The sequence below is a fragment of the Uloborus diversus genome, chromosome 3 (genome assembly GCF_026930045.1).
Source record: "Uloborus diversus isolate 005 chromosome 3, Udiv.v.3.1, whole genome shotgun sequence".
NCBI classification, from domain to species: Eukaryota; Metazoa; Arthropoda; class Arachnida; order Araneae; family Uloboridae; genus Uloborus; species Uloborus diversus.
The window spans coordinates 86,637,982-86,664,349 of record NC_072733.1 but is presented as its reverse complement, the minus strand read 5'-3'; the positions used below and the strand labels follow the sequence as shown (position 1 = coordinate 86,664,349).

General features: G+C 33.4%; 1 protein-coding gene across 1 annotated transcript; it reads right to left on the bottom strand.

Moving 5' to 3' along the window:
• Positions 1-593: 593 nt before the first annotated feature.
• On the bottom strand, positions 594-22,072 carry LOC129218835 (uncharacterized). Its single transcript, XM_054853156.1, has 5 exons — positions 21,944-22,072; positions 6,416-6,575; positions 3,844-4,617; positions 753-1,026; positions 594-675 (listed from the first exon to the last, which is right to left on the bottom strand). The coding sequence occupies exons 1-5, from the start codon at positions 22,070-22,072 to the stop codon at positions 594-596; spliced, it is 1,419 nt and encodes a 472-aa protein (XP_054709131.1).
• Between the last annotated feature and the right edge of the window lie 4,296 nt (positions 22,073-26,368).

Sequence of the window (26,368 nt, the reverse complement as noted above, 5' to 3'; positions counted from 1 at the left end):
TTAAAGCCAAAGCGAGATATTAATTTATTCTACAAAACAATAAATACTGTAAATTAAAAGCCTCATATTATTAAAAATCAATGTCAAGTATTTTGTTAGCTATTGAATAGAAACTGGCAACAGATTAAAATATCATTTGCATATGAGTGTAGAACATTCCTCATCCTGTTTCACCCCCTTAAAATCGAAATTTCGAAAAATCCTTTGTTAGCACGCGCTTACGTTATAAAATCACCTATGTTCCAAATTTCAGCATTCTAGCCTCAGTAGGTTTGGCTGTGCGTTGATTGTCAGTCAGGACAAGCTACTTTATATATACAGATTACCACAAATTTATATTAAAATGATTGTTGATTCAGCTATAAAGTTTTCAATTTTATTTTTTGTCTGATTAACCTGTTAACTGGCTAACTATGAGCTAATTCAAAGCATGCCATTTTAGAATTGACTTTGAGTTAGCTTTTAGGAGATAGATTTTAAGTTTTTGTAGAGATTGGAATTTATGTGTAGTACACCAACATTTATGTGAGCATGTGGCTGTTGAGGAGGTACCAGTTAATAAAAACTAACAGTTACACTGTTTTTAACCCAGCTCATATGCTACGAATTTTTCCTAGGTTTGCAGTCAACCTGTTACCGCAGAGGATGATATCTCGCTGGGATATTCGCAGGATCCTGCAATAGATGAGCTTCTGCAGGAAGTGAGTCAAAATGTGAGCGATCCAGCACCAGAAGCAGAAGTAGATGTTTACCTGGACCCACTGCCGAACATCAGCATGGCTCCAGCAGCAGAGTCCTCTGCCAGTGCTGCGTGTTCTGTGCAGGCATCAAACCTGAATACCCCACCACCTTCAAAAAAAAGGGTGGCAACTACCCCTCTAACTTCGCAAAAACAAAGAAAACAGCCCAAAAGCACAGCCAACAATGGGGAGGAGGATAAGCTGTTGACAGAGGCGTGCAAAACACTCGCCTCCATCAATTCCTCCTGCTCATCGGCAAATTTTACCTTGCCACCTGCTGATGAGGCTTTAGGAAAATACATTGCATCTGCTATGGGGCAGTTTAAGCACCCCACTGCAAGAAATAGGTGTGAAAGAGAACTAATTAGATTGTTAATGCAACATTTAGAAGAAGAGGAAAATTCTGTCCCAATCGCATGATCATAAAAAAATTTTCTGTATTCTTCAAAAATAAAATGTTTTTCTCTGAAGATTTTATTACATTTTATGGTTCAAAACTTTCAGTTACACTTTAAAAGATAAATAACAGACGAATTTGTGCTCAGCTTTTTCATCTGATTTTGAGTTTTATTTGCTACTTGGGTCATTTTCAAATGCATCGGCACATTAGGTTCGACACAATTAAATTTTTTTATTGTTATAGACATAAAAACTTGCCTTGGCATAAATTCCTTACAATTTACAGCTTTCTAACAATGTGATCATTTGTGAGTTAATTTGCTAATATTTTAAAGTCAAAAAAAGAAAAAAACATCTTGGCAAGTTACCATTTTACTCATGAGTGTTACCTTATGTAATTTTTTTTCTAAAAATAAATAATCTGATAAGTCTTGATTAAACTATATTAAATACTCAGTTTTAAGTAAAAATGGTATTAATATTTAATTATTTATGAAATTTTTTAAGTATTTGTAAAAAGCCTTTTCTCATGAGTGTTACTTTATTTCCTAAATAAAGGGTAATTTTTGCGATAAAAACATATTACATTAAACAAATGTTTTCATTGCAATTACCACGAACAGATAAAAAATTTATATATTGCAACCAATTTCAAGATAAAGTTTATTAATAGAAATGCTAAATTTTTTTAGCTGCAGAAACACTCATGAGAGATGGGCTCATTAAAATAATAATTGTAGTTTTGGCAGTAATTCTTCTAAAATATGTAGTTATTTTTCAATACCATATCTTGAAAATCGAGTCTTTCTTAAACAGACTACACAAATTTCATTTTTGGAAACATTACTTTTGTGTGTCAAGTGTTCACTCTTTTAATTTTTAAGAAAAAGTGCATTTGTTATATGAAAACATATCTCTTTTATGAAGGTATGAGTTCAGGGTTGTCCACAAGGGGGGATTATGGAGCAAATTGCACCACCAAAATTTTTGCGGCGGATTTTTAAAATTTATCGATTTATTTTTAATTTAAATTATTTATTTTACTTTAGTGGATCTTAGTTAACAGAAGTGCATCTTTTACTCACTCCTAAATTTTTTTTCCAATTGAGTGATTACAAAAAAGAAGAAAAAACACTAAAATATGATTTAAAAAAAAAAAAAAAATGCAGGAGTCCTTTCCTTATAAAATTTTAGTGAAATTTAATTTTAAAAACGTTTTAAATTCAAAATTCATAGGTACATACAGTATTTACCATTTTAAAGTATATGGATTACTTATCTTTAATTACATAATGATATTTATTTCGTATCATAAAAGAAATGTAATTTGCGTAACGATATAGAGTAGTATACAGAAGTATATGTTTGCCTATTCTTTTTTGAAATCTCATTTTATTAAATTTCTGGTACTATTTTAATAAACTCAAAACCATTCATCTTTCCTGTGTGCAATATGTATCTAGTTGTTTTATGTAAAGTGTTAGAACATGTCCAATATATTAATTAGAAAAAATAATTAAGAAAGACTTATCGGTGGGCTCTATATCTTTTAGTTATGATAGAAAAGAATAATTTTATAGAAGTCATAGAATCTGTATATCTTCTTTAACAAGAGTAACCACTTTAAATAAGACTTTGAATAAAAGTAAATAAGATTTATTATTTTTCTTGCATGAACAAAGATGTGTACAAAAAGTCTTACAAAATGAAATGCACAATTTTTTGCAATACATAGTCATTCTCATAAAAACTGATTTGAACTTTATTTCTAATAATGTAAATGTCAAGCTATGATAACTGCATGAATATGAAGATAATATGCATGAATATAACATGCAAAGAATATGAATAATTTTAGTGTGGGTATAATCACAATCATTGAGTGTGGGTCACTCAATACTTTTAATAAATTTAAAAAATATATATTAAAAATTGGTTCACGTAAGTATTTAGTTTGTCTCTATTGGGGTAGGACATTCCCTCTCAACAGTAAATTACCTTCTCTGAATCACAATAAATTACTTTTTTGAACTGAAAGTTTTGTAATTTGCAGTTGGCAACACAAGAATATTGCTGCATATATTTTTTAGAGAAAATATATTCTTAGAATCAATTTGAAAGCATAAAACCTAATCAGGTTATTTACATTTGTCATTCCCTCACACGTTTTTAGAAATAAACAAAATAAAAATATGCTTGAAAACTTGATGATCATGTGTTACTTTCTTTGTTTTAAGAATCAAAGACAAATTAGATTATCTATGCGTAGGAAGTTTTTTAAGTGTATAAAGACTTTTTTGATATCCTGTTAAATTCTTAAAAATCAAATTTTTTATATTTGGAAAATATTTTATGTATTATTATTAAAAATAGAGAATAGATCTTGAATGTAAATTTTAATTAATAACATCCAATTTGATTGAAAATGGCAAGTGTACAAACACTTTTGAGAGCCACAATATATCTCCATAATACATAGTTTTCTGAACTTCGGAAGCTCAAAATGACTTTATGAGAATGACTTTTTTTTTCGAGAGAAAACCAGCAGGCTAATGAAGGTTACACATTTTCCACTGCCATGGAATAGCTCCAGGACCATTAAAATATTCCTTAAATTTACTGCGAACTTGCTTTGCCAGCGCTGTTCCATGTGCAGAGTTTTTATGTAGATTAATAAACTTATTGCGAGTTTCCCTCAAACTACCTGGATACAGTTGGTGCTTTTCTGTATCTTCTCTATCGATACTTGATGGAGGTGTGTAAAGATTTGTGCACCTTGCTCTTAGAAAATTGTGCAAAGCACAGGCTGCCATCACAATTTGGACGGCATTTGATGGTGTCGTAAGCATTTTGGTTTGGAAAATGCGGAAACGGGAAGCCATGATGCCGAAAGCATTTTCGGACACTCTTCGAGCTCTTGACAACCTGTAATTAAAGATAATCTGGTCCTCTTCCAGATAATCTCCAGTGAATGGCTTCATTAAATGTATGCCAAGTGGGAAGGCATCATCCGCTACAATGACTTGTGGAACAAGTACATTTGAGTTAGGCAATGGTTGAGCTTTCGGTATGAAAAGCTCACCAGCTTCCATTGCTGCATTCAACTTGGACTTATCCCACACGCCACCATTGCTGACTCTGCCATTTGTCCCCACATCGACATACACAAACATGAGATTGGCATCTACCAATGCCATTAAAACTATGCTGTAGAAATGTTTGTAGTTCCAATATGCAGAACCTGAGTTTGGTGGAGGTTCTATATTAATATGTTTCCCGTCCAAAGCACCTATGCAATTAGGGAAATTCCATAGCTCCTGGAACCCAGCTGCAATGTCTTTCCAGTCTTCTGGGCATTGTGGAACACGTAAGTATTCTTGCAGAACAGCATACATTGCAGTGCACACAGCCGGAATTATCAACGAAATGGTGTTCGGTGCCACACGGAAGTTAAATGCCATCGAAGATTGGGTCTTTCCTGGGGAAGAAAAAAAAAATATTAAAAAGGGATAATGAAACAAACCAGTGTTTTCCTGAATTCCTTGAGTGCACTTACTAAAGTTAAGAATTCTCAATGGTATCCCTTTTGGTGGACCCTTTTCATGTTATGTCCCCTTTTAATATTCTATGTAAACATGAAATTCGTACAATTTGAAGAAAAACCTACATTTGTTTTACAGCTGCAGTTTTGACGGAATATGCATGTTTTTTCTTGCCCGTTGATGGCAAGAAGTATTGTTTAACATTTTTATGTTAATAATTGCTCTTAGGTAACTTATTTCTAATTTATTCAAACTTTTTCTCAACAAAAATATTTGCTACAGCTGATAAATATTATTCGATAACCCAGGGAAATTATTCGATCAAGCGGGGATCTTTAACATTGAGTCTATGGGGAAATATTCGGTTTCTGGAAGTTTTATTCGTATAAGCGGGGTATTCATTTATCCATTACCTGAATAAGGGGTGCTGACAGTATTACGAACCAAGCATATGTTGTAGCTTGGAACGTGTCTTAAGGTACAATATGTTTGGCTGTCCCAAGGTACAATTGCCATTTGGTTTAGAAAAAACCAAAATAGCGGCTAATCTAGATGCACTATCTTTATTTTCTCATAACAAAAAAATATACATTTAAAGTACTTCTCTTTTATATCAAAATAAAATTACATTGCTTAGTTTTACAAATACAAAGAAAATGAAATAAAAATGAAGAAAATATTTACTTTGGAGCCATGAAATTTTATTTCTTTCACAAAATTGTCAATTTTACTCATTTGATGTTGATTTTTACTACAGCACCATTTAGTGGTGAAGGTTACTATTAAAGATTACAAAAACATGGGGAAGGTTGCTAAAAATAGATTCTGAGAAATTAGCGGAATTACAGTTAAGGGGGTGGTGGCTGAAAATTATAGAAGCCATATTCCTCCCCTCAAATCCGTCATGTAGGGTGGGGGGGGGGGGTAATTGCCCCTTTTTATCCTGTATTTTAAATACTAATCTCCCCCTATGGCCCCTCTCAAACTTATCGCTTTCCTGAAGTGTTAAATTTCCCCTTTTGGTGCTTCACCTCCAGGGTTAGAAACCACACTAAGTCATAGCAATCTATGTTCATATATTCCAAGTCATAGCAAAATGTATTATCATACCAGTACAGTGTAGTCCATGGAAGAAAAAGGTTGGAAGACACATATAGAAATATAAAAATTATTAAAGTTCAAAAAAGGAGAGAGGGGCAAGCTTATGTTTACATGAAAAAGCGGGTAACCCTGTACATCCTCGACTACACTAACTGACTAAACTTAATTTTAAGCAAATTTGTTTAATGTACTTGATTGAAATTAGAAGCGATAGCCAGTAATTCCTTCAATTCTATATTATTGGTTTTAGAAAATGACAGTCATGGTGGGGGGTGGTCACTCCCACCGCCCGCTAGTAAATCAGCACTGGTCCCAAGGTACAACACTCTCCCCTAATGGGTTGGACGACAGACCTCAGTTTACATTTCATAAAAATTAAGTTTCATTATAATGTGTAACGTTATAGTGTAGACGTTCAAAATATGCCCGCCAAGTCGAGCAGTAATACTGTGCTTAGGTTTTACTATAAACATAACTGTGTTTTTAAAAGAATTCAGATTATCATTTAAGCTGATTACATAAACTTAAATATAAATTACTCTAAGAAATTCTTCAGTTTTGATACAGTCGACTTACACCGATAGGAAATAAAACTATTTTCTTGTTATATTCAGAGCAACAATTTTATCTTACCTGTTGCTAAATAACGTAGGGTGATCGCTAAGCGTTCTCCTGCAGGGATGGCTCTTCGCATCACCGTGTCTTGCTTTGAAATCAAGGGTTCTATCTTCTGGAGTAAAAACTGGAAGGTATCCGTGTCCATTCTCAAGAACCTACGATAACCTTCATGATCCTATGACAAAAGAAAAATTAAAACTAAATTACTCATATAATATTAAATATATTGTTTGGTGTACATGACATATTCATTAAATTAGTTCTGGTGAAATTAATATCTACACTAGAGTTTTAAATATTTTAGTGCACAAGGAAATGTTAAAATACTATTTCAGTTTAATGTGTATATCCGTACAAAAAATTCAGAAATTGAAACTTTTTATTTACCCATTATTTGAACAGAAATACTTAGTTTTATAAAATACAGTTATGTAGTTGAGTTATTAGGGACTGCGTCTTGCTACTTATTTAGTACAACAGCCCGAGATGGGCCTTGGCATACCCCATGATTGTCTTCCACAACTTGCTGCTTGAACTAGTGCTTCCAATTGAAAGTTTTCATTATGGTAAAGTCATTGAGTTAAAGTTTTCTCATTATGGTAAAGTCTTTTTTCATTTTACAATGGAATCCACCTAGTTTTTAAAAATTTTTAAAGCTACTTTTTTATTTCATTATCTTCGTCTAGTATCTATAAACGTATTATATTTTTCACTTCATTACGCCTGCATGGGAAGTCACTTGGACCTGCCAAAAGTAGCTTAATTTGGAAAATTTAGATAATTGTAATATTGCAATGTTTTATGCCTGAATGTCCATTTCTATTATATACACAAATGTGTGCAGTGCATAGTCTTATTTTATCATTTGGGAAAATTTATAGTTCTGTTCAGGAAATTGAGAACTTTCCTCCTCAGCAAAAATTAAGTTCAGGGCTATGAACATTGTTGCGGGATCCCTCTCGAGGGTCTGACCCATACTGCTATTGCTTACATGGTCAAGCATATCATCAAGTGTCTCCGTTCTATGCTAGTGACCAGCACAGCGAAGGATATGGTCAACTGTACATCTTTGATTCACAATGATGCTAGTGACCAGCACAGCGAAGGATATGGTCAACTGTACATCTTTGATTCAGATGAGGCCACCGATAAACGGGTAAGTGACAATAAGAAATGCTTGCCAAATGTGTTTAAAATGTTAGATGTTACTAGACTACAATATTGTACAGTATTATAGTGAGCGTAACGAGCTCGGATAACAAACGGATCCGCATGGAACTGCACAGCAGTTATGGGGGGTTGGCGAGCGGTAGCTCCCTATAGTCCGTGGAGTTTGTGACAAAAATACTCAAAACATTTCACTTCCGGATACCAGTCTGAAATTTTGCACAATGCTTATGTACATATCTAAGAACAAAAATCCGTCGGGAGGCATTTGATCATAAGTCATGAACCCCCTGTGATGACGTCATCAAAATGGCCGCCTTTTTAAGAAAAGTACGTTCGTTTAACTGCTTAGAACTCTATTATGAATCTTAATATTGCGATATTAAAATATATCATTTAAAAGCGCTTTAAAAGAGCTATTTAATAGTGATTGAATTTTTTTCCTATCACAAACAGTTTAAGAGTTATTACAATTAACATCATCAAAATGGCTGCCTGGAAAGGTATGTACGTACGTTTAACTGCTTAGAACTACATTACAGATCTTTATATTGTAGTATTAATGTGTATCATCTGAAAGAGCTTTAAAAGAGCTATTTAACAGAGACTGCTTTTTCCTCCGAAGACAAGTAGTTTTAGAGTTATTAAAATTTCCGTAATCAAACTGGCTGAAAAGCTTCGTTTAACTGCTCAAAACGCCATTGGAAATCATTCTTCCTTAAAAAATAGGTGCACTAAACAAAAGCTCTAAAATAAATTAGAAAAATATGCGTCCCCCCCCCCCTAGTAAATAGCTGTAACTTAAAATTTCACTGCAATAACGTAACTACATGGAGCGGGAGGGGAGGGGGATTTCTCCTTGAACTGTTCCAACTGTTTCGTCGCATCTAACCCACAGTGAAACTTTTAATTAAAAATTCCTTACCGGATTAAATACACATATGTATTGTCCCATAATAATTCACTTCTCTTGCAAGTGCGAACGACTGCAGTCTAGCGGCAAGAATCAGAACGACTACTCGATTTTTTCCCGTCAACAAGCTGTAACTTAGGATTGCAGCCCGCCTAGCTCGTTTCTTTCCAGTTCTGCTGTTCTCAGCAATAATTACTTCCATAGTGATATGTTTATTATTCAGATATAATTTTCAATAACTGAATATTTGACTGGTTAATGCTGTAGCAAATAATATCAAATAAAGGTGAGTCATATAATTCTATTACGGTTTGAAATCGATAACTTCGATTGTTCGTTCTATCTAGCATTAAAATTATCATATAACTTGTATTCATTCCTTTACGTCATTTTCAATAAGCAAAACGTATTACAAACTCCCAATATTTTTTAGAATAAATTTTTCTCTTTCATTTGTTCCATGTGACCTCAAAATACTAACATAGCTTGCAATAATTTCTTCAATGTGCTTTTGGAAAAGTAAAATATTTAATGAATTAAGTGTTTGTAATCTAGGTCCCATCTACGCGCCCTGTTAAAATCTATTCAGTGGGCTATGCCGAGTGAGTATGGCGAAAATAAAAATTAGGTCATGTTAGGTGGTCTCCACATAGAAATGACTGTTTCATCTGCAATAGGTACATGGCTTGAAGGAAGTGGATGAACTGAACTCCTAGTAGAAACTCATGTAACAACATCGGGAAGAGCAGAAGGAATACTGAAAGTTTCGCATGTGAAGAGAAGTCGATACGCTCACGATTTTGCGGTAACCACTCTCCAAGTTCTGTTAGAGAAAGCGTATCAAAATCGAAAAGATATAGACGAAACATTTACAGACTGGGTTATGGGAAGATCAAAAGAATCGCCTCAGTTTAAGTACTGGAAGATTACCATGGAGCTAGAATGTATACTTTTAAATCTGGTGCGCACTATTCGTCAAGGAAATTTCTCAGGTTTTAATGTCACTCTTGAGAACATATGTCCATAGATGTTTGCTCTTGATCATACAAATTATGCCCGATGGCCTTCAGTATTTCTGTTCAATTGCAAGCAGTTACCAGAGATGCATCCAGCTATTTTCCAGGAGTTTCATAGGGGAAATATATCTGGCTTCAAAACTGAGAGGAAATTTTCCAGGATGGCACACGACCATTTGCATGAGCAAAACAACAAATTAATTTTAAAATCATCAACAATCTATCCCTTTTAAGTCATATGAGGGATTCATTAATATAATGGATCGTTGCTGGACCGGAAGTTGTGCGCATGATTGGGGAGTTTGAAGAAAATCAGAGCCTGAAGTCTGACGTCACTTCTGAAAAGCTAGATACTAGATACATGAAGATGCTAGAAGCTTTTGTATTCGATATGAAATTCAGGTTTCCAGCATAGTTGAAACAATTGAAAACACGGGAATCCTTTCGAAGATGACGATTTAACTGCAGTAAACAGCAATAAAATTATTCTCTCGGAAGAAAGTGCCATTTCTGTGATGTCAGCGCTAGCCAATTCAATACATTTGTAGAAGATCGCTTAGTGTTAAGAAAATTATCCATATATGATGTTATTAAAAGAAACAATCTCCGCTTGATAAGCAGAAAACCTGCCAAGCAACTCAATTGTATGTAAAAGAATTTTTTCTCATGAAAACAGCTCGTGTCCACCTTCTATATCCAACCTTGGCAAATTTAGGAAACCAAAGAAAATGTCCGACGTAGTTTCTTGTATCCTCCAATCTACTGGACTGGTTTTGACGGCTATTCCGGAACCAAATTGTTCATTGATGGGGCTGCACTGATTCACATGCTTTTTCCTTAGTCTACTCGAATTGTCCAACAATACTGCGATCAGATTGTGAAGCCGTCCATATTTATGAGACTAAAAATCGTTCATAGGGTAGATTTAGTTTTTGACCGGTATTCAAAAGGAAGTTAGAAAAGTGACACGAGACAATCGAGAGGATCTGGACCAAGAATAAGTATTAAATCCAATGTTTTGATACCAAAGTCATTTACTAAATTTCTTGCAAAAGATAAAAATAAAGAGGAGCTTTTCGAATTTTTGGCAGAAAATCTCGTGAAGATGGATCTACCAGATGGGAAGCAGGTTGTTTGCACCTATAAAGACACTGTAATTGCTTCAGTCAAGAACTATTTTGAAACCATGTCTCCTGTGTCCTCCGGAAAAGCCGATGCGATGCTATTCCTTTATATGCAGCTTGCAATAGAATACTTGAGACATGCTAAGATCACCGTGAAAACTGTTGACAGAGATAATGTAGTGATTGCTATATTCCGAGTTCCGAAACTGCAAGAGCTATGGGTGGAGTATGGAGAATATCTGCGGTATCTTTCCATCCACGTTTTGCTACGTAAAGTTCCACAAGGTGTACTAGATCTTCTGCCTTTTTTCCATGCTTTTACATGAGTTGATCCGGTGTTTAGTTTTGCCAGCATTGGTAAAACTAGGTACTGCATGGAAAATGTGGATGGCGTTTAGAGATGTTAACTAAGTTTTTTTGTACTATACTAAAGTACCCGAAAGCATCATTGAAGACAATAAGCATTTCCTATTCATTCAGCGCTTTGTCGTCCTGACTTATCATTCATCAAGCTCAGTGGAAACCGTAAATGCGGCTAGGAGAATTTTCTTCACCCAGCAAAACAGACCAGTTGAATGTATTCCACCGTCTAGCAACGTTCTTCTGCATCACCTAAAGAGAGCAATGTTGCAGTGTTCACTATGGACAAAATGTCTTCAGCAAAATTTTCAGCTCTTGGATCCATGTCAGTGGGGATGGAAAAAAATTGGTGAAGAGTTTGAACCTCTTTGGTATGCATACCCCGAAATAACAATTGAGAAATTACATTAACTTATATCAAGTGCAAAGAGATGTCTACACGCTGTCGATGCGTCAGATCTGAATTGCACACTTCTTTGTAGTTGTGAGGGTCAGTGCAATACGTAAAACTTTCCTTAAAAAAACTTATTACAGTTTTCGTTATAACAGGTACTTTTTCTTTGTATTAAAACGTGTATTTTTCATCTATTTCTCTTAAATGTTTAAAATGAAGGCATGTTTAACAAAATTGTTTTATTATACGCTAACATTATTAGTTGAGTCCTCGATCTATTTGGGGCGGTGACTTTGATTATTTCTGCATTTTAACCTCCCTTTCATTCAGTTTACAGGTAAAATACTGACAAAAGGTGTTAAAGCATGAAGTACAAATTTAAATTTAATGAAACTGGAAAGTTTCTTTTATAATGCAGGTAAAACAGTAAAAAATTTTACTCCAATATCGGCTAATACAAAAAAGTCATTGTTTTCCTATCAATTTTCACGTTGATATTGTAATAATTATTAAACTATTTGTTTTCTTTACTAATAATAAAGCTCAAAGTTTGTCTGGACATCTGTCGGGATGTCTGTCCGGATGTCTCTCTGTGAAGCGCGTAGCGCCTAAACCGTTCGGCCTATTTTCACGAAATTTGGCACAGAATTAGTTTGTAGCATAAAAAAGTGCACCTCGATTTTTCGAAAATTCGATTTTATTCTTTTTCTATTTCAATTTTAAGAACATTTTACCGAGCAAATTATGATAACGTGGACGACTAAATTACCAAATTATCATAACGTGGAACCGTAACATTAAAAAAATGTTGAGAAGGCCAGGGCCCGCCCAGGGCTGTCTTGCAGCTGAGAAAGGAAGGAAGGAAGGAACCATAAAATGGCCGAACAAATTAACATAGCAAATTGGCGAAAAATTCATCGCCCATTGTGTGTAAATATACAGGTGAGTCAAATGACCTTATAATTTTTTTACTGCGAGCAAAGCCGTGCGGGTTTTGCTAGTAGAAAATAAAACTAACCCTGTTGAAGAGCTTTTTTAAATGGCTTTCAGATAATGTATTTGAATTTTACAAAATTATGACCTATTATGTAGTTCTAAGCAGTTAAACCAACGTACTAACCGATACAAGGCGGCCATTTTGATGACGTCACCACAGGGGGGTTTTGACCTCCAATCAATTGCCTCCCGGCGGTTTTTTACTCTCTTATGTGAGCATAAGTGCTGTACAAAATTTCATACTGGTATCCGGAAGTGAAATGTTTTTGCACAAACTCCACCGACTACTAGTAATTTTTAAAGAAACTACTGCTTTGAGACACTACTGTGACTCTTAACATATTAATTCTTGTCTGCTTCGCTAAAAATTCAAAAAAAAAAAAAAATTCTTCAACTTTCAATGATAATTTAAAAAAAAAATAGAATGCAATTAGGGTACATTGGGGTGAGGCGCCGTATTGTAGAAAATGCCATGTCACGTGTTTCAACCGCTCAAGCATGCGCAAATAAACAGCATGCCGGTCAGCTCGTATGAAAGCGCGTGCACATTGAGACCACACAAATAGTTTGTGTTGATTAATCGAAGTAGTGTTTTTTCATCCTGATTCCTCTGGTACTTTCCCGAAATCATAGCCCAACATGATTTGCTTAGTTTACAAGTTTCAATAATTGAAACTTTGAATAGCGACCCTATGTGGACCACTTTTGCTTGGACAACCCTATACTATTGATTTTTAAGCTACAATTTTTTAAATAACATATGTGGAAACTCGATGAGGGTAAATTACTCACTTTTGGACACCTTTTAGCCCCTTACAAAACGGATTAGGGACCCGAAAAAGGTACGCAACCTTACTTAAGCATTTCATTTCAATCTTTTACTCTTCAATTTATGATTACAGTTTCTAGAAACTTGATGAGGGTAAATTAATCATTTTTAGCACCTCTCAACCTCTGGCAACCATGCTTAGCTCACGTGAAAGAGGTAGAAATGTTTACTTAAGCGTTTTATTTACAACTTTTTGCTACATCTATGGTAACAGTTTTTGGAATCTTGATGAGGGTAAGTCAAGTCTAGTAGGATCTTAGACGATTAGTCGTGCTAGCCGTTGTTTTGATAATAGAAAAATAATTCGGTTAATTTTAATTAAGTTTGAAGTGTGGGCTTTCTATTAGTTGCTTATTTGCTATTAGTTGCTATTAGTTATTGTGTTTTTGTACTACAGCTGATTCTATGTAAATATGATTTTCTCAAAGTCCCAGAGTAGCCCATGTTTCACTGTGCCCCTAGTGAGCTACAGTGGGATAAATTCATTATTTTTATTTAAAAAAAACATGAGGATAAATTATGAAAAAAGAAAATGTGATAGCTGAAAAGTTCTATAATCGCACTCCACAATTACAATTTTGTTACAAAGAAAATTTAAAAAATATGTAACAAAATAGATAAACTGTCACACTGTGTGTGTCGCCTTTTCCCCCACTTAATGTACTCCATTTGTAAGCTCTCAAAACTTGGAAATTAGTTTTAATCCTCATTCGACGCATTAGATTAACTGAAAGTTTTGAAGAACATTTTGTAACATTTTGTTAAAATAGAAGGCTTTAAAATACAGCAAAGGTTGTAAATGAATCGATTATTTCAGAAAAGGCGTAAGTCCTATGGAAATTCATTGGACTTACGCCCTTTCTGAAATAATCGATTCAAATGCATTTTCTCATAATTTCATAAAACAGAAATCCAAAAAAAAAAAAAAAGAGAGAGAGAGAGAGACAAACAAATATTTTTTATCGACGTTCGCCGATATTTTTGAATAGGATAATAGAATATTTTGTCAGTTCTGACATTCGCTTAATTCTCCGTATTCAAGAAGAGACGCCAATTGTGTTTGAACTTGACCGTGAAATTTTTTATCCCAAATTCATCCCCTTTACCAGGGAAAAATAATCCTTAACGTTTTATAAATGTTCCTGCTGCAGCAAATAAAGTAATTCTGTTAAAAATTCAAATTGTTAATTGATAAATAATTTTGGAAAATTTACCGAAATGTTTTGTTTTGCTACCAGAAGCTGAAGTCTCGAAATAGTCAATTATCTGATTTCTAAGTATTTGCTCGTGAAAACGAACTAAGTGCTTCCTTTGCCATTGAATCTAAATATAACATTCCCCTCTCAATTGCGACAGTTCCGCTGATTCTTAGTACAAGCAGAAATCAGAGACAAAGTTGTCAAGATTGTTTGGAGAAATAAGTTGAGTTACATTTATTTTAATATTTTATTTTTTCTGTTATCATTAAATGTTAAGCTTTTGAAATTTCTGTATTTTCGTGATAGATTTAAGATTTAAAATTGTCTGAATAACGTTGTTATTTTAAAAGGACCATTCCACGGAAAAGCCGCCATTTTGTCTCGCACGTAACAGCTAATATTTTCCATTAAATAATGGTGACTTTAAAGGCAACAAAATGTTGAGGTTAACGAATTAAACATATGTTTGTTATTTCTTAAAGAACAAGATTTTGTTAAATTCCTTTTTAAATTACTATTTTCAATAAAATATATTTTCTCTCACGTGCGGGACAAAATGATCGTTTTTCCGTGGAATCGCCCAGAAGTATGTTAATAAAGGGCTTTAAATATCAAATTTCAAACAAATACAAAAATCAAAATGTTAAATCTAGCATATCAATATTATTAGTTTCTATCTCTAACAGTTTGGAAAATTGGAAATTTTGGCATCTATGGCGATCATGGTAAGCTTACACATGCATGCAACGTTTTTTCGAAAATCGTAAAAAAAAAAAAAAAATCAATACAAAAGAAATTAATGTCTAAAGTGGTTTAAAGTAAATTATTATTAAAACCAAAATAAAAATAAACCTGTTTTACTACTTATTTAATTTAAATGCTCATTAACCTATGATAACAAAGCATATTTGGAGTTCAAACTTAAAACCTCAAATTATTAATAAAGCAAAAGCCAAACCAGAAACTGAACAAAGCCTACATCAAAAATCAGCAAAACCTTTCTTCGTGAAATTAACTTAAATGAAATGTTTGCATTATTCACGTCTTTCTAAGAATAACACAAAAATAAACCGGAATTTTTAAGAGAGAAATTATTACACATCCTTAATTTTAATTTTAAAATCGTGATGTACGTCAGCCGTGAAGATGACACTATGACGGTGAGTGGAGACTATGTAACATATACAGAAAAGACTGACTGTTCCACGTGTTTGCACCCAATTGTGTAGTAGAGGTGTCATCATTGTTTGAAGATGATACTGTGAAAAAAAAAAAAAGAAAAACACTTTTTGAAAGCCCAATAATTTTACGTTTTCTTCTCCAGCAGGTCTAAGAAATGGGAAGCAACTAGTTTCAACTAAATTTACTTTTCACTTAGAAAATTACTAAAATTATTCATTTATGAATTTTACATTGTCTGCTACAAGGTCTGCTGATGTGCAATTAAGGTGATTCCATCTACCCCACAAATTCTGTACTCTGGGGTAAATGGAAAAAACTAAGTTTTTTTAAAAAATTAATTGTTGTTTCCGTGTTCATAGTTACTTACACCGTACGGAAAAAAACCTTCTTAAAATGCTTCTGATATAATTCTTGCTAATTCTTATGTAAAATGACCCCCTGATTCTAAATGCGACACCTGGTTATGGCTAAATGGTCCCCCTACACGTCCCATTTTTTGGAATGGTGCCAGCATTTTTTTTTTCAGTTTTCGACAGTTTTATTACCATTATTTTTATTTGGAGGAGAATTGAGCGTTATATCATCCATTAAGACTCTTCTAAGGGGCTATAGAGGTGCAAAGTTCAAAAACATGAACATTTGGACTCATGGGTGGTATTCCCCCCTGAAATATTTTTAAAATCACAAAATCCGATCTTGTTTTTCTAGATTGTTGTACAATTTTTTCTTTTATTTTTTTTAACAAAACAGAGAATAGGACTCGCTCCTATGAGTCCCATACCAAAAAAAAAAAAAAAAAGAAAAAAAAATCACGTCATAAAAAAAAAAATTAAAATCATTGGTAGCATTGCATTTTACACAGTCAGTCACATCGCATATCTTCAGTTTGGAACCTCCCCGCATTATTCAACATAATTCACATGCATAATTAATATTAAAATAATCTTAAGATTGAAATAATATTAAGTATGCTTATAAATATACAAGTATTCTTTTAGTCTAGTCTTGATGCATTGATGAATGTTTATATTTCTGGGGATGTACTGCAGTTGCACATTATTTTTCACTATATCAAGAAGTAATAAACAATGGAACAAGTATATCCTCAAATATATAAAAATATATATATATATATATATATATATATATATATATATATATATATATATATATATATGGGTCATTCTCCAGAAAACGTAACTTTTGAACGATAATATTTTTCAATTTCGAAACTTTTTGTTTTCGTTTTTTTTTTACTCTTACATGAAAGTGTTACCTACTAGAAGTAGTCACAAACAATAGTCCAGCTAAGCTCCAATTATGTTACTCATAAATTAAAAAGAAATGCCTTGTCTACGGAGATAAAAAAAAATCTTTAAATATTTAAAAATCGAGGCCAATTTAATATCAAAGTAGTAATTTTGTTAAGTGTGCAAACAATCAGCTATTTTAATGATTAGTGGGAATATAATATCTAGATCTCTTAATTAAAGTAATACGGCTTAATTAGTAGTTTCAAATGTATGTTTAAAAATAGTATTAAGTAAATTTGGGGATATACAGGCAATTTATAATTTTGATAGAATGCCTATTAGTGATGTATTTCTCCTCTATCATTTACTTTCACCTCAGAAATAATGACATGGATAAGGCTATCACGGAAGTGAGGAATTCTCCACTGATATAGGTCTAATAGATACATTTTTCAGGGATTTTTTTTCTCTTCGTTGCTACAATCTGCACATGTTAAGCATATGAAAATATGTTCACTTCTTTTTTTTTATATCACAATTTACATCCCTGAAATTCACGTTCACGGAGGTGAGAAATCAGAATAACCACACTGAGTTTTCAAAGCAAAATCTATCTTCTTGTTTTTCGACAAAAACCTCGCAACATCAACTATTGCTGAAAATAATCAAGGGGGCTCCCTTGTATCATGGAAAATAAAATTTGATGTCATAACTGCCATTTTTTAATGAGGAATGGCATTTTGAGTTTAGGTAACGGAGGTGAGAATTTATTGTGTGACATGATTCCTTGTCTTACTAAAACGAACTAAAACACATTTAAAAATATTTAAAAAACTTAAACATTTAGTTTTTGAGACACTTGGTAAAAGGAATAATAAATAAGTAAGTATATAATTTTGATTAAACAAGCTATTAAGCAACATGAACAGTCACACAAGGAGTGGTACATGCCACGGAGGTGAGAATTCACATGTTATGAACCAAAAATGAACTAAACTAAAAATCTGTTGTCAGGGTCAAATAGATATATTTTTGATGAAGTTAAAAATCATTGTTAAATGAATTGTTCCTTTAAGTTTTTACTGTAAAAGGCGTGGGACAGAAAAGTTACACTTTTTGAAGAATGACCCATATATATATATATATATATATATATATATATATATATATATATATATATATATATATATATATATACTCCATTATAAGCCTATTTGTTTAATTTTAATCATCATTATAATGGGAATGTAAGTTGAATAATACTGGAAGGTTCTTTACTGAAGATTTGCGACTCTGAGTATGCAAAATACGATACTTAAAAAAATTTACAATTTGAATTTATTTTTCGGGTATGGGACTCATTGGAGTGAGTCGTGCACCGGTTTTATGCCAAACAAATAAGACAGAAACGTGAAAACAAACCTCTAGAAAAAAATAACGATCGGTTTTGTGTATTTTCAAAATATTTTAGGAGGGAGTACCCCCATGAGAGATTTTCCCAACTTTCCCAAATGCTCATGCTTTTGAACTTTGTATCTCTCTAACACCTCAGAAGAGTGTTAATAGATAATATGAAACTCCCTTGCCCTGCAAATAAAAATAATGGATATGAAACTGTCGAAAACTTAAAAAAAAAATAGGGAGAGGGTGGGCGCCATTCCCGAAAAGTGAGACGTGTAAGGGGAAAACAGTAATCATATTTGAATCCAAGGGGTCGTTTTACATAATAATCAGCAAGAATGATGTCAGAAGCATTTTGAAGGGGTTTTCTTTCCGCACGGTGTAATCACTACACTGTAAAAAATCTCGGAAAACTCTCTGAATATATAAAAAAGTTTTCCGTAATACACAGATTCGTACGCCCTCCGCAGTTTTCTGCTATAATCAAAAACGTTTCCCGTATAGCAAGAAAGTAAGAGTCGACGCATGCGCAGCTCACAATTTTATAGTCCAGCAGCAAATCTAAACTAAAACTTTCGAAAGCACGCAATGAAAACAAGTGCTGTGACTCATGTATGCGAAGTAACACTCATCAAGGGGATTAGTAGAAGTTTTGTTCCTCGCATGAATTCACTGAAGATAATTCTAAAGTCTTATATTTTCTTGCATATATATCGTCATAAGATTGAATTTGAAGCTATGTCACTTATTTTTAAGTACGAAGTGCAAATTCTCGACGCATGCTCGCGGAAGGAATACAAACTGAAATTGAAAACCAAATAACTACCGAGAGGACGCCATGTAAATTCATTGCGTCGCATAACTTGTGTAGGTAATTTACTTTTTTCTTGGATACTTTTCTTCTTTCTACCAAATGGGTAATTTTTGTTGGCAGAATTTTATTCTGTCATAAAAATCACCTTTTTGGTGACCAAAGCCTGCAAAAGACCACCACCGACGAATAGGTAAGTCGCTTTGCAACTCTATTACTTTAAAGAGATTTAGTTCATATAAATCTCGTTAAAAAAAAACTATTTTCTTCAGTATTATTTTTTCGTTGTGAACTATTGCAATTTGAAAATATTTTACATTACATAGAACACATATTTAAAGTGCAAGTGTGTCTAGTTTTATTCTGTAAAATTTATGAATTGAAGATTATAAAAAAATTTAAATATGTGTTATTGTGTACTTTGTTTTTATGTGTCAATCTCAGTTAATATTTGGCTATGTATCAAGCATTATGAATTAAATGTTATAATATGCAAATTGTCAGGTTTGATAGTTCGTCTTTAAGGTTGCATGTTTTCATTCTCTTGTAAACAGTGTAGCTAGATTGTATGAAGTAAAAAAAAAAAAACTATCTCTTGTAATTAGGAACATAGTGCTTCAGTATTATCTAAATGACGATATCTCTTTAAATATTTGCATTAGCGAAACGCTTTAAATTAGTTAAATGTGTATTAATTTATTTAACAAATAGATACATATATGTATTTAAAAGTGTCTTCATTTTTTTCGTTTTACGAGCCTCAATTTTACCAAAAGCAAAAAAAAAAAAAAAGACTTAATAAAATAATTTTGTATTTTTACACCATATTAAAGTATTTGACTTATAATTTATATGATACTTTGATTTATAATGTATGTGATACTTTGATTTATAATGTATATGATTTATAATGTATATGATTCTTTTTCAAGGGGGGGTGGGCGCTTCATAGCATTTTATGGGTGCACCATCACTTTTATGGTGGGGGAGGGGTTATTCTCGTATATATGAAATGGAATAATCATGTAATAGAGTTCAATGTTTTAATAAATAAAATATATAATGCATTTTGCGCACACTGTAAAAATAAAATCAGTAACCTATTTTGAATAAGTATTTATATTTGTGATGAACTGGAAAAGGGCAAGAACAGAAGAATCAACCCGAATGGTTCCAGCAGGGGGACTTGGTGTCATATTTAAATTCATCAATTTCTCTGTTGGTACTTTTCGGTACACTTTGTTCGTCAGAGAAATTGACTTGAGGTGAACGAATTCCGGAACGCGAAGGGTAGGTAAGTCCTGTCAAATTTTATCCGAAGATAAAAGCTATCAAGTTTGATACAAGATATGTTTTTAAGTTCTGCATTAAAAATACAATATGTTGATAGTTTTGTCTTGAAAATATTGAGAGAAAAACTGAAGTTTAAGATTGTTTAACAAACAATCCCCACTTTTCAGAAGGTACCCCCACTCCAATTCCCCGACGATTTTGTGATTAGGAATGAAACTACTAGATTATTTCATAATTTTTCAAAAATTTATAACTGTGCATATGTTATGCTGTTAACCATGCTATTTGTCATTAGAAATTCCAAAAAAAAAAAAAAAAAATCCACGAATAATTCTAAAATTGCTTGTATTATTGCTCTTAGATATGAAAGAATTGAAACTGATATGGTATGCAATACTATAATAAAGAATTATGTTTTAGAAAAAATCACGGAAAAAGGATTCCGAAATTCTCGGAAACGTTTTTGAAAATTGTTTGGAGAATTCCGAAATACTCGGAAACGTTTTCGAAACTTTCATGAACCACAGCTGCACAGAATACTCAGAAACATTTCTGGAAATTACGGAAAGAGGATTCCGAAATACTCAGAAACGTTTCTGAAAATTACAGAAAGAGGATTCCGAAATACTCAGACACGTTTCTGGACATTACAGAAAGAGGATTCCGAAATACTCAGACACGTTTCTGGACATTACAGAAAGAGGATTCCGAAATACTCAGAAACGTTTTTGAAACTTTCATGAACCACAGCTGCACGATATACTCAGAAACGTTTCCGGATTTTTTTTACAGTGTATGATAATGTGGGGTGTGGGGTGCGATTGCCTCGAGAGGTTGAACTCCTTTATTTTCTCGTAAAACAACACAAGAAAGATTTATAGCATGAATAGAGGAAATAATAATAAATAAACCCCAAGGCTCCGGAGGGAATCAAACACACAAATTGCGGCAGCCGAAGCTAAGCTTCAACATGACCGCCAGGGTAGTTCTACCACACGTCGGTCGGACTACACAATATTTCTGGTCATAATGCACGTAAATGGGGAAGGGGAGAGGGGTTCCAAATTTTTCTCTCTTTTTTTTTTTTTTTAACTTATGGTTTTGGTAAAAGTTTTTCCAAAATAACAATTTAAATCTTTCGATTCTTACAGCGAATAAAAGATAGCAAAAAGTTTTTAAAGTTCTTTTTTCAATTATTTGTTTCTAAAGTTGTTATGATCTTTAATAAGAACTGTAAATTACTGTGTAAAAAATGTGTATGTAGTGGAAATAAAAATAAAGGTATGTCAAAACAAAGGTAATTTTTATTCTTATTATTTTAAAGGTCTGTTTACGGCTACCTTTTGTTGTTGATCATTAATTTCATTAAATGTCCAGCAGAAAATAACCACATTTATAAATTACTGCTCTCATATGCAATGCATAACCGCTATTTGAATGATCATTAAAAGCTTTTTTTAAAGCAGCAAGGACATTTTCCCTTCTGTGTTTGCTACTGTGTTGCTATAGAATTGTCCGAAAAAAAGAAGGAAAAATCACAAATTAGAATGAAATAAGTTGAATTAGTTTCCGAATAAATCTTAAATGCGAAATTAAGACACTTACCGGCTCAGTGATAGGAATAGTTTCCATTTCCATCTCAACTCCAGAAGGCAAATTTCCTTCATTTGACAGCGTCCTAGTACCGTCCGACAGTAGGGCGCCGTCACTAAGTCCCCCGGAGACGACACCCATGTTCCCAAGTCCGTCCAAATATCGAGTTCGTTTCAAGATTTCGATCGTCTGTCGTCAGCGAGAGACACACACCGCTGTGACTGAAGCAGAAAATGGGAGCTATTTATAATATTTCCTGTGTTACGCCCTTGATTTTTTTTTTCTTTTCTTCGTTCATTCTAAAGCTAGAGCCGAGTGAAGTATCGTGACGAAACTTAATTACGCTCGATCATTAAACTCAAAGCACCAGTGTTTAAATACAGCGCCTCGCGCGGCGAATTTGATTACTTGAAAAATATTTCCGAACACCTATTTCGTTTTTATTAATCAAATAATTGTAACTTGTAGCTATATTTAAATGTAATCTAGCCTACTTTGTTGATACTAGTGTATTTTAAAAAAATACGGTGTCGGTGAAAATAAATTTTAAAATGTATATTAAAAGCTAGATAATGTTTAAATAAAATTCTAATGTGGAGAAATGTGGGGCAAAGTGAAATTTAAAAAAAATTTCACCCTTTGCAACTTCACCTATCTAGCAGTATTTAAACATTGTTCTTACACACATAGTTGATTTTAGTAAAAAAATAAACAGCTTTAGAGATTAAGGGGAAAAATAAAAGTCCTTTTTAAAATTTAAAACATATTTTATTATATTGTGGATCATCAAAAGTACTTAATTATTATAAAATGCTAAAATTTTTGTACTAAACTATTAAAGTATTAATTGAGACTTATTGATGTCCAAGGCAGTGCTTATTTAGTTAATATTAAGTATGCTGTAATATTTAATTATTTCAGCAATTTGTCAAATGTACGCGGGGTAAAGTAAATAGGGCAATGTAAAATAGTACATTTCGTTACGCATTTTATTAAACCGTGAACTTACACCACACCTGAACACCAATTGCTTATGATTTAAAAAAAAGATTTAAAAAAAACCCTATCCAAAATTTCAAATATGAGCTGAAACAATAAAATTCATCTATGTACATCCTACTTAATTTAGAAAAGTGAGTTCCAAATATACTAATTGTGAACTATAAGCTTTCTCATACGCTGTTTTTTTTTTCTTACATCAAAACTAGATTTCAATCAAAACTTTATTAGAAAACAGCCATTAACTATGTTTTAAGTAGGACCTTATCTGCTAAAATGAACACTAAAGTAAACATTTCTTTGCGTACAAGAACAATGAGAAATTTCAAAATATTATATTTTGATTGAATCATAGTTGATACAACTTGAATCAATTACAATGTTTGCATCAGTTTAAAGCACAGCCAATTATTATACTTTTCAACTTTCAATAGACAATAAAAAATGCACTTTTTTCCTTATACATTATACAATTAAATTAAGCTCATCAATAACCTGCCCATCCGTAACTATTTTATTACCTTTCCATGAACGGTGATAGCCAGTGTCCGAAACATGATGGAAGCTACGTCAACTGGATGTCTAAAAAAAAATTCCTCTACTAGTCTGAACTTTTTTATTAACGCTGATATGGGCGTAGCCAGAGGGGGGCCTTCCTAGAGGAGAACCTCTAATCCACAGTCTGCTCCCAAATGTCCCCAAAGATAATTTTAAATTGTGAAAATTTCTGGTGGAGTCGATTCGACTACCTTTCTTCTCCTTACTTGGCCAAAAATAGCATAAAATGTTTTTTGAAACTAATATTTCAAGCGGTGTCGGGTGCCAGAAACACCCCCCTCCCCTGCTTCTTTTGGGTAACGTAACTTCTGAACGTTACGAAAACTCCGAATGTCCGACTCCTTCCCCTGACAACCCAACTCAAAATTGTGATTTTAGAGTTTCAATATAGACATATTTCCAGAGAGATTGCATGTATAATCTTTTTTTTCCCCGCTGATGTCACTGAAGAGGGACAAAAAATGCATTTCAAGGCCTTGAATTTTGTAATGACCGGGGCAAAGTCCTTCCTCTCCTTCCCGAACATCTCAATATTGGTATGAAATTGTGTTTCTAAAACTTCAATGTTAAAAAATTTCTGACAATAGCTCCTAAATTCTGACTCTACTGCTATCGTCATCAAAGCACTTCTAAAATGTGTTTTAGAAGTTCCGAAAATTTTACCGAGATTGAACTTTTCCCATTCTCTTACGTCCCCCAAGCGTAAATTTTGATAAAAATTTGAGGAAAAGATTTGACATCACCACAACGATAAATTCTAAAACGACTAAAGATCGACAAAAACTGCAAGAATTAAATCTGCGAAATATTCGTTATTCAGGTAACGCCCCTAATCCCCACCCTGTCTTTTCTCTGATGTTACCAATGAGCCTAAAACTGTTTTTGGTTGTGTAACCTTTAGTATCTACAATGCGGTTGAAAAGTTTAGGCACAATGCAAATTTTTGAATAAAATGAAAACTATTCAACGGAATGCTTTCAAATTTCTACTGTAAATGGCTAGTATGATCCTTAATATGTGTCTGAAATTTTGAAAAACATAACAGTAACGAAAATTAGAAAATACAATCGACATTTTTTTTGACTGTCGCAAAAGTTTATGCACAAATCAGATTTTATGCTAATATCTCTTGAAACGTGATGCGTGAAGGTCCAGTGTGGTTTGTTTCAACGAGTTTTAAAGTGTAGCAATGGCTTAACGTGTTATCAAGATGCCAAAGTCTCTGCAGTTCTCGCCTGAAGAAGTTGCGAAACTCTGAAAGCGCTGAAAGCTGAAGGTAAATCCGTTATGGAAATTTCAGTGATTTTAAATCGGTCTAAACGTGGTATTTATGATGTTCTGAAATGTGGAAAACAATTCGAATCTGCTTATGAAAGCCGAGAAACCTACCTTTCATGAGGATAGAAGAATTAAAAGTATGAATCTAACTGGAAATGTCTCTTAATCAGATAAAAACTCGACTTGAATCAAAAATATCACTCGACACCATACGCAGACGAATAACCGAATCAGAATTTATCGAAAAACAAAAGTTAGCTTGTAAACCTTTTCTGGAAGTGTCACAAACAAGCGTGGCTATAGTGGGCAAAACACCACAAGCATTATACTGACGAATGGATTAGTGTTAGATTCTCAGATGAAAAAACATGGAATTTAGACGGTCTAAATGGGTTCTCATACTATTGGTGTAACTTGAGGAAAGATCCGAAGTGCATATTCAGTAGGAAACATGGTGATGGATCACTCATATTGTAGGGGGTGCTTTTTGCTTCAACGGACTAACTTCTCTTAGCTTTATGAAAGGCAGACTAAATTCAGAAGTGTGTCAAAATCCCCTAAGCAAGCAATTGTTATCGTTTGGTGAAGTCCTAGGTGGTCCTGATTGGACATTCCAGGAGGACAACGCTGCAATACACACTTCCCGTAACACAAAAGAATGGGTTTCGTCTCAAAATATGAGTGTAATGAACTTGCCAGCACTCACAGCCCAAATCTCAATCCAATAGAAAACATCTGGGGAAATCTCTCAAGTGACGTATACCAGAATGGGAAGCAATATACTCTGTACAAGGGCTCAAATCAGTTATCGAGGAAGCTTGGTACAGATTCATTCCCGAAATCTTCCATAATCTCGTACTATGAATGGAAAACCGTGTATTCGAGTTCAGCAAATGCAATGGTAACAATATAGACTTTTAAAAGACTTTTATGCTTTCTTAAATGTAAATATTTCGTTTTTGTGCCTAAACTTTTGCGACAGCAAAATTTTGATTTTTTTATGAAATCTTATTTTAATTTCACTAAATTGTTTCCAAATTCGAAACATAAATTTGTTGGCGGATTGTCTTTTTCCAGTAAAAATTTGAAAGCTATTTGGTGTTTACTTTTCTTTTTGTCAAAAGATTTCGGTTGCGCCGCAGTGTATCTTAAATTCAAAGCAATATACTGAAAATAAAGAATTGAACTGGAATGATGATGGGTAAGGGGGGCAGTTTCAAGTCTTTGCTCCGCGAAGAAAAATCAAAGATAAGGTACGGGGGGGGGGGACACTAAAAATCCCGATCTTATGTGTCTGTGCTTGCTCTCCCTAACGGAAACATTGGCTACGCCCATGAACGCGGAGAACTATTTTGTCTGGCACATAAAAAAATTTCCTGGCTCCTAAGATTTTAAAATTTTTGTCGGTCTCTGGCGATAGCAATTATCAAAAAAAAAAAAAAAAAAATACATTTCTAACTTACCCCGCGCTTCCGCGTGTTTCATTCACCGACAGGAATCTGCTCTGTCATTACGTTAGGAACCGGTAGGTTGCTACATAACGGACGTAGGTGAACACGTTGAAAGGGAGGGGGAAAAAATACTAGTCAAGCAACTGGCTTT

Excerpts from the sequence above, each read along its gene's own strand:
- LOC129218835 (XM_054853156.1), bottom strand. The coding sequence starts at position 22,072 with ATGGGTGTCGTCTCCGGGGGACTTAGTGACGGCGCCCTACTGTCGGAC. Across the intron at positions 1,027-3,843 it reads AAAGCACCAACTGTATCCAG|CCTCATCAGCAGGTGGCAAG; the intron begins GTAGTTTGAGGG and ends ATTTTCCTAAAG. Across the intron at positions 676-752 it reads ATGTTCGGCAGTGGGTCCAG|GATCCTGCGAATATCCCAGC; the intron begins GTAAACATCTAC and ends CATCTATTGCAG.